Below are 10,348 nucleotides of genomic sequence, written 5' to 3'. Positions count from 1 at the left end.
TATACACTTATAATTATACAAATACAAATCTTATTATACAAATTACAATGTATAAATGAATTTATACAAAACCGAACAATTTGTATAAAATTGGATGTTTGTAGCGAATTATACAAATCAAAAGCTCCATAGCAAACATAAAATTTGATATGAAGCGCAATTATGCAAACTATAGCTATAACATACAAATATAATTTTTATATTTGTTATATGTGAAAGTTTGTATTTTACGTTCATGCAAAAGTATAATGTAGGCAACTTAATTATCTAGTTATCTATCATTTTTCTTTTGTTTTCCATATAGCGTTTGGAGTCCATATTAGAGTCCTAATTAAATTTGGATCACGCATTGCAGGACCCAATCATAGGTGGCGCTCCCAAATCCCAACAAGATTTTTTCTATCTCAGGACTCGAACCTGAGACCTCTGATTAAGAGTGAAGCACAGTCTCGCCACTGGAAATCATCTTTACAAATGTGTAGTAATCTTTTTTTTTCTTATTTTTAAAAAATGTGTATAGTAATCATCTTACAAATGTGTAGGAATAATTTAGACAATTCTATCACCTTTACAAATATTTAACCGTCTAGAACATCTACATATTTCTTAAATATAGTAAATATCAAACATATTACTCTATGACCTTTAACTCTTCCAAAAAAAAACATTTAATATTTTCACATACACAATTTAATATGTTAGAATTGTTTGATTCGCGGATTAAATTATTTCGAGATTATAATATTACAATTATAATTCTTGATATAAGTCATTTCATTGGAGAGGTAAGATAAAATAATCTCAATTAAATGGAAAAAGTGTACAAATTTGTTTTGAATTTCCCACTTTATGTGAATTCTATCATAATTGTATTTAGTCCAAAAGGTTTTCTGGATGGAAAAAATTTTCTAAGTGAGAAATGACTCTAAAATATATGTCCTTGTTTTGAAAGAGAAAAAGCTTTGAAATTCTGTAAATAGAAGATCTTTCTTCTCACAAAGAATATAATAAGATGCACGATACAATCGTTTAAAAAACCTTGTTTAGAAGAGATAATTTTTATTGATGATATAAATTTATCCTAAATTGTATTTATTTTTTTTAATTTAATTTTGAAATATCTCTTCATATCCCGCGTATTTTCTTGGACCACATGACTCGACAAACTCATTTAACTCTAAATAAGATCATTTTCATGAAAGTCCTTGGTTCCTCCTCCTTTTCCAATTTGCTTTTATTTTTGATTGGGACAAACTAATTATTGTACATAAGATGTGGATTGGGAGCAAAAGGACCCAATAATTTTAGACATATATAGTACTCATTTAGTAAATTGAGAAGGAGACCTTGTCTCAAATCTCTATCAATTCTCCACTTTACAGCCAATTTGGTGCATGAAAGTATACCGCGTTAATATAAAAAATGTAAAAATCAAGGGGTCACCCTTGCCCCTTTGGGAGTGTAATTTAGCTATGTATTGATTTTATGACTCGAATACATAATCAATTTATATATCATATAAATAATTTTATTTTTATTTTAAAGTCTTTCAATAAATTTTGAACCTAACAATAAATTTTGGACCTAACATAACCCCAAGCTAGTTCATGAGGCGATAAATGAAGACCACCAATCTCTTGTTATCTATTGTGAGACTCTTCAATATCCTATTCTTGTTCAGGTCTAAACATTTGAAGCATGGATAATTAAATACGAGAGTTCACCATCGATAAACAATAATTAAAATTAATTTTACTTTGATATCATGTTAAATGAACCGTTTTTATCCAAACACCAAACTCTTGAGAAACATCTTGTTCATATTTCTATTTATATGGTGTTTATATGATATTCCTTGCTCTTTTTCCCTCCTTTACGTTAAAAGGGCCAAATGAGGAAAATTATGACTTTTTACTTCAAAAGTCCAAATTGATGACACTTCTAATATTTTTTTATTTTTTTGGAACCTCAGGATAACCCGACCTCTGCCACAGCCTCTGCCCTTTAGGTGAGCACACTTTGTGCGCACTGGGTATACCCCTTACTGTGTAATAGCATGCAAACCACACAGGGGATGTAAACCGCACTAGGCAAACCGAATGCGACATACTCGACTCAGAAGGCATTGAGGGGGGATCGATCTCGGATCATCCTGTAATGACCCAGAAAAAATTATATTTGGAAATTTTCATTATTTGTTAATTACGATTGTTTAGTTGGCGGATGATTTTTAAATAATGAATTTTTAGTTGATGGCTAATGGGCTAAGTCTATAATTTAGTTAAAACCCTATACTATTTGGCCCATATATATATATATATATATATATATATATATATATAAAAATAATGATCATTTATTTAAGACCCTATGCCATTTGACCCATATATATCAAAATAAAATAGTGAATTTGTCACTTTTTAATAAATAATTAATTTAGAAAAGAAAGGAAGGCAGAAACTTACCTAGGCGGATGAACAAGAGAGGAAAAACAGCGGCCGTACTTCATGTTTCAGATAGGTACGCCTTTAAATAATGAACTGAGTATATGCATAAAGGTTACATTTTGTTAATTTATTATTACTATATGTTAGAGGTAACAAATTAGTTTTAATATTTGCTTAAGATCGTTATTCTTATTGGTGGGTGTGTCATGTTGGTGGGTTTATGTATGCAAGACCTTGGTGATGTGGAATATGATATTAAAAGCTAAGTTGTTCAGTGGGTATAGAATGAGGAAGTGATAATTTTGTTTGCAGTTGGTGGTGCCCAGCGAATGAGCTGGTTATTTTTGTAACACTGTATTCCTCGATGAAATTTAATTTATTTACGGATCCTTCTTATAATTCAAGTTTTACTATATTGAAATAGGTAATTAAATATTAAGTGTATTACATTTTTATGAATATTATTAATGTTAGGTTATTTGGAGGAATGAAGATTTAATCCTAGGCTTGAAATTTGGAAAAAAATTATGAAAGTTGATATATTAATTGGCACCAAGATTAGGAACTGGATTATAAATTGAGTGGGTTTTTGGGTCTAGGCTAGACCTATAGTAATATGGGCGTTGTTAGTTTCAAAATCTTGTTGTGATTATTAATGTGAATAGATTGCTTTGAGTTGGAAGTACAACGAAAAGGGAAGGCTCAAGTCTCGTAGTGATTGTTCGATTATTTGAGGCAAGTGGATTTCTAAATCCTTGTTAAGTGTATGAAATTCGTGTATTTCCTTGTAATATGTGTTTGCGGGTAATGCGACGTGGTGATGAGTTGACTTGCCCACATTAATTAATTCTAATGATGAAAAAGGGGTAATAAAAAGGCAATGTGATTAATTATTTGTGTGTGATGTGTTGAGAATGGTTTGAAAGGCTTGTTGAATCATTGTTGATGTTGTATCATGATTGTGTTGTTGTGAATTGTACAATGTTATGAAAATGGCCATCTTCTCATTATTTGTGTAAACATGTCATTTGCATTGTTCTAAGACATAGTTGCGACAAGTGTTATCTGAATTGAGAGAGAATAAGAAATTAAAGAGGATGTACCATTTCGAGAAACGCATCGCGCGCCGCGATGTATACTATATTTCGAGGGACGTATCGCACGCCGCGATGGTTGCTATTATCAAGGGTCATATTGCGCGCCGCGATGGATGCATGGACAGATTTGTTCCCCATGGATCTCGAACTGAGAGACAACGGGTGTGTATCACTAGGTCAGACATGCATCACTATACTTGACATTGCATTGCACATAATTATCATTAGTGAACTTGATATTGTGTTTTGCTGATCTTGTGAGTGCCTTTCTGTGGAACTTTGATTGATGAATATTGAACTTGTTGTTGAGGATATGTAATTGTTAGAGTGTTGTTGTTGAGCTGTGTGCTATGTGAATTATGAACTGTTAGGTTGGGCTGGTTTTAAGCATGTTGTAGTTGTGAAGGTTGTAATTGATGAATATTGAGCTTGTTGTTGAGAATATGTGATTGTTAGAATGTTGTTGTTGAGATATGCGCTTGTAAATTGTGAACTGTTAGGTTGAGCTGGTTTTATGCAGGTTGTAGTTGTGGAGGTTCGGTTGGGGTGTAAGGAGTATCCGTATTCTATCCCCTTAGCTTGTGTTTAGAGGTTTACTTGCTGAGTACCGTGTGGTTTGGTACTCACCCCTTGCTACTACATTTTTTTTTGTAGGTTACTAGCCCGGACCTTTGTGATATTTTCTTTTCTCCTTGTCTGAGGCTGCTTGTGGAGGTTTGTGAGGTAACTGCTTGTCATTTCAGCGGACCTTCATACTCTTATTTATGATCTTGTCCTATTCTAGAAATAAGGTCATTTGAGACTTGTGTTTTTCTTTTGAATCAATTGTAATACTTTAGAGGCTTGTATACGTGACAACCAGATTTTGGGGGTATTTTCGAGTTGATTATAAAATTTCCGCATTTTATTGTAATGGTTGAGTTTTAGGCTGACTTGTCTTGGTAGGATAAGACGAGTGTCATCACATCTGTTTTTGGGTTGTGACACATCCGTGTGGATAACCACCCTCCAAATCAACTGAGCCATCCCGAAGGACCAACACTTTTAATATGGTTTATTAGAAGCTGTATAAAACACTATTTTCTTCGTCTTATATTAGTTATCATTTTTTTTAGGATTAATTTTTCGAATTATTGCATTACATTAACTAGTAATAAAGTTTACAATTAAGATATTAAAAAATTATATGAAAAGTACTATAAATTATAATTTTTTAATATTATTATGATAGAAAATAAGAGAATTAAATATTAATCAAAGTTATTTTTGGACAGAGGAAGTACTATTAATTTAGAAAATGAGGTCGTTATATTATCTTAATTAAAAATTTAAATTATTAAAAATTATAAATAGTTTTTATTTAATTATATTATTAATAAGCTACATTTAATATTCTCAGCACACGTTATTTTATGCAAGATCGTCTTATGTCTAGTTTCTGCATATATCAACCAAACACCACTATTAGTAAATTTTTATTTCGTTTCAAGATAAGTGATATTTTACAAAATTTAGAAAACATTTATTTGTTTTTAAATTTTATTCTTATTTTAATAAATAGAATTTTACATAACTAAAAGACCACTAAAGAACTATTTCCTTTCAAGGCATTTGACTAAGATAAAGTGAAAACATTTCTTACTTTCTAAGAGTGTGCAATTTTCTCAAGGGTTGTGTACAAAAACTACACCTCTTATTTTGTAATGAAATGAGTCAAATATATGTTTTTTTTATGTTTCTTATATAAATGTGGTGTCAAAATTAATTTGCACCAATGCAATATATTCAAGCAGGGGGTTCATCATCTACATCTAATACTTTCACGTGGAGAATAAATTTATGCGTAAGACTTAAATAAAATTATCGTAACAAATAGCATGTCTTAGCTATAATTCTAAATGTACAATGAATTCAACCCTAAAAACTTAATTAGAATATAATTTAAATATAAACTTTTTTGCATATAAATATGTTGTTAAATTTAAATTATGCTTATTTTAAATATTTCATCAAGTATCTAAGCTTCCTTCGTGTGGTCCATTTTTTTCACGAGGAGATAACTATAAAGTGGATATATTAGTCCAATTTGCTTTTATTTTTTATTGGGACAAGTTAAGTATATTGTACATTAGTAAGATGTGGTTAGGGAAAAAAGGACCCAATAGTTTTTATAAATAGTACTCAATTTTGTTAATTCTCAACTTTCCTTTGTTAATTATCTTCTAGTGAACAGCTTCATGTGAGCAAAACAGACAATTTGGTACTACGTGAAAGTTAAAGTAATTGTTCGAACTCTTTGCTTTCTGTGCCGTATCCGTGTTGACACAACGTGGACGTGAGATCTGTATCGAATTTGGTCAATTGATTTTTGGATATTTCAATCAAAATTGACGGAGACATTCGAAATAATAAAACAATTTATGTAATCAAAACAAAAGCTAAGGTAAAATGAAAGAAAATAGAATATCTTGTACACATAAATTTTTTTGTCAATCCTTTTTCTATCTCATTGGAGGATTCTCCCTTGATCAATATTTTCAATCTGCAGAATACGACAATAAATATATACATAAATAAAAAGTGGTATAGTCATTAGTGACATTAGTTAATTGTCATTAGATCCAATGTCGCTATAAAATTTAGGGACATTTATAAAGAATGTTAATTGACTCTAGAAAAAAAAATTAGCGACAATTAAGTTATTATCAATAATTAATTAACATTAAAAATCATTTTTAGTATAGTGTACATCGTACATGTTCTGTCTCATAATTTTTAGAACTTACATTGTACGTAGACTACGTAGACAGAGGCGTATCCAAGGGGGGTCATCGGGTTCATGTGAACCCATGCTCTCCTCCCGAGATCATATATAGTAGTGTTATATTTTTTTTTTAAATATTGAAATATAGATGTGTGAACCCAGTCTTGGAGAATCACATAATGCGATAATGACTAGGTGCACCTCTGTACGTGAGGTTAGAAATTTGAATTTTATATTTATCTTGTTTTATTTTTCTTTCTAAAATTAGATAACACTTCTCTAAGTGGTAATTGACAACACTTTTGACATTTTAATTATATATATAAGAATTAATTTTGGACCTATAGTATTAAAATTTTAACAATTTACAATAGTAAAAATTTAAATATTAAACCGATCAAATTTATATATTAAATCAACCTTTTTTGTAATAGCACATTCATCTTCTCTAAATCCTGAATATGTCTCTGATTCAATTAATGGAGATATTTTTCTACTTCCAACACAACACATGCATGAACCTTTGAACAATTACTTCGTGCAGAACTAAGGTACAATTTGGAAGGTTTGGACAGCTCAATCATTTATGTATTATTTTGCTTCAATACTTTTTCCGTCCATCTTTACTTATCTTTACTTGTTCACTATACTAAAAATGGTAGTTCAATACTCTATATGTCCCTAATTACTTATTCATTTTTTCTTTTTTTAATTGTTCCTAATTACTTGTCCATTTTGACAATCAAGAAAGGACAAATTTGTTTTACTGATTATAACCTCAATTAATTACTTAGAAAAATGTAGAACCTTTTGAAAATCCTATGTTTTTAATTCATTCACTTCATAATTAATAGAGTAAAATGGTAACTCACTATGTCAATAATTGTTTTCTTAAGAGGTGTGCTAATTCAAAAGTGGACAAGTAATTAGGTGCAGAGGGAGTAAGTACTACTCCCGCTGTCCCTAATTACTTGTCTACTTTGTCTTTTTTAGTTGTTCCTACTTACTTGTCCATTTTGACAAACCCAAAAAGGATAAAAAATTTTTTTACCTATTATACCCTCAATTAATTACTTTGAAAAAGGTAGAACTTTTTAAAAACATTAATTTTTTAATTCATCCACTTCATAATTAATGGGGGGTAAAATGATAAACTCACTATGACAATTATTATTTTCTTAATAGGTATGTAATTCAAAAGTGAACAAGTAATTAGGGACGGAGGGAATATCTAGTTTGGAAAATCAAGAGATAGTTTACTCTCTTAATTATGTCTATTTTACCCTTGATATTAAATACTACTCCCCCCATCTCATTTTATGTGAATTAGTTTGACTCGGCACGGAGTTTAAGAAAGAAATGAAGACTTTTAAAACTTGTGGTCTAAAATGAATGATATAAATCTGTGACTATAAATCATTTCACTAAGGGTAAAATGAACAATTTAAAGTTTAATTGTTACCTAATATAGAAAAGTGTTATTCTTTTTGGAATTGACTAAAAAAGAAAGTAAGTCATATAAATTTGGACAGAAGGAGTATTCAACATCTAATACATTTCCCAAAAGATTAAATTTAACATATTCAAAGGGTAATATGGTATGTTACTCCTATTATTTATTATTTCTTAATGTGTGTATCATGTCAATAGTGAACAACTATTGTTGAACAAAGAAAATATAATATTAATACTCATGTGTGAGATAAAAATCGGATTTAACAGTTGGACGAATCGGAAATTAGTGACACATGGCAAGAATGACAGGTCAGATGCGAATTTTGAATTGTGTTAATTGTATATACAATCGTCTTTATTAAAATATACTTTATCCTTTAATGATAAATTTACCATAAAAAATCAAATTTAGTCGAATATGATATATAGTACATATAAGTTATTGGATTAGACTACTAAAAAATGTCAAATAACTTACTCAAACGGAGAAAATATAACTCATGATGAATCAAACAAGCGCATACGAATATTTTAAAGAATTCGTACAACATAATTTCATACTTAGGTGCGAATTAAGATGAAATAATAATACTTTCTCCGTCCTTATTTTTGTGGCACTTTTTGAATTTCAAAAAAACAAGTCAATTTTTTATCGTAAATTTTTATATATGTTTTAATTATTTTGAATTGACAATTATTGTGACTTATAATACTTTTTACATAATTTACAAATATATAAATTTCATTTAAATTTTTTTGAAAATTCCACGCGTAAATTTTAAATCAAATATCTTAAAAAATAAAAAATGTCATATAAATTGAAACTGATGGAGTAATAAGAATAAAGAGGGACATGGAGCTTTGTACAATTATTTGTAGTGTACGGACTAAGATAAAATATTGAAGATTGGACAGCTCATGAACCATATACTATACCGCGTTTTCATTATTGTCGAAAGAAAATTTAAATAAATATAATCCAAACTTCATAAAATATATATACTCCTATGTTAAGTTTTGTATAAAAATACATATAAAAAGTACACATTTAATTTGAACAACACACTCTGAATTCCAAAGAGACCAACAGATAAAGAGAATTCTTTTTCTTTTTTTTTGTAAAGTACATTTTTGTTTCACTTTATTATATAAAACACACTTTTTTTTATTTGCTTTTAAAAACTTAATATATTTTTTTATATATATAGTAATGATTTAATCTGAAAATATTTAATTATTTCTTAATAAGATAATTTATTAACTTAAGTCATGTAAATATTTATAACTTACTTTAAAACATAATTTTAAAAATCTTTATTTATTATTACTATCTATGTCTCATATTAGATGAACATCATACTACTAAAAGTACTTGTCTCATATTACTTGACAACTTACTAAATTAGAATTAATTTTTTTTTTCCATTTTACCCCATAATTAATATGACTTTGAAAGTTTAAACAAATTTTGAAGATCCATTTTTTTTTTCAAGAGGCTAAGTAATATTTCCTCTGCCCAACAATAGTTGTTCACTATTGATTTGATGCAAGAATTCAGAATCAGTAAATGGTAGGGGTAAATTTACCTAATCACCCCTATTAAATATAAGTGATCTAAACATTGAAAAATGAATACTAGTATTTAATAGTAAAGGTAAAATAGACACAAAATGATAAATTATTCATTGATTTTGCAAACTAGACAAATAATGTTGGAGATCCCAAAACAGTAAAGTTGATGAATTTATTAATGATTTCTTAATAATCGTGTAAAATAGAAAGTGTCCATCTAATATAAGACGGAGGGAATAATGATTCGAAAAGATTCATTAATGACAAGTTGCAAGCACATGTAATGGACCTATTCTTAGCATCTTAGAAGTTTCATCAATCTCCTTAATTCAACTTATTGTATAAATTAATTCCCTTCTTCTTAATCTATTTTAGAAAGCAAAAACAAATATCACCTTACCAAAAACATATTCAAAAATTCTATAATGAGGAAAGAAAGAAACAATTGCAAGGCCATGCTTAATCATCTTATGGTAAAGCTCAAGAACATTATTGATCATCTTCAATTAATTCCAAAATCTTCCAATAAGCATCAATTTGATGTTGTGGAATTTGTTGAAACACCAAGAGCAAATAATGAAATGGTACCAAATGATGTTAAAGAAGGATATTTTGCTGTATTTTCAGTAAATTCAGAAGAAGAGCCAAAGAGGTTTATTGTGGAACTTCATTGTCTTAATAATCCATCATTCTTGAAATTATTAAAACAGACTGAAGATGAATATGATTTGGACAAAAAGGGTGTTCTTGAAGTTCCTTGTCACGCCGCGGAATTACAAAAAATTCTCAAACTCAAGTTTGTAGTTTAGATATATCGTGAAAATTGATTTTTAACCTGAGTATAGATCACACTAAGATAACTTTAGCGATAGCTCTCTAATATTGTCGTTGTTTTAGAGGGTGTTTATATGATATTTATTGTTTTTTTTTCAATTTCTTCGTGGCTTGCTACTTTCAAAGTCAAAATTAACCTCTAATATGGTTTAACAAAGTCCTATTGATTTAGAGAATGA

General features: G+C 29.0%; 1 protein-coding gene across 1 annotated transcript; it reads left to right on the top strand.

Moving 5' to 3' along the window:
- Nucleotides 1–9,760: 9,760 nt before the first annotated feature.
- LOC107061358 (auxin-responsive protein SAUR71-like) lies at nt 9,761–10,144 on the top strand. Its single transcript, XM_015310492.1, has one exon. It carries the CDS (start codon nt 9,761–9,763, stop codon nt 10,142–10,144), a length of 384 nt encoding a protein of 127 aa, XP_015165978.1.
- The last annotated feature ends 204 nt before the right edge of the window (nt 10,145–10,348 follow it).

This window comes from Solanum tuberosum, unplaced genomic scaffold (assembly GCF_000226075.1).
Source record: "Solanum tuberosum cultivar DM 1-3 516 R44 unplaced genomic scaffold, SolTub_3.0 scf00008, whole genome shotgun sequence".
In the NCBI taxonomy this organism is placed as follows: Eukaryota; Viridiplantae; Streptophyta; class Magnoliopsida; order Solanales; family Solanaceae; genus Solanum; species Solanum tuberosum.
The sequence above is the reverse complement of the archived record's forward strand: the minus strand, read 5'-3'. Positions and strand labels throughout refer to the sequence as shown.

Excerpts from the sequence above, each read along its gene's own strand:
- LOC107061358 (XM_015310492.1), top strand. The coding sequence starts at position 9,761 with ATGAGGAAAGAAAGAAACAATTGCAAGGCCATGCTTAATCATCTTATG.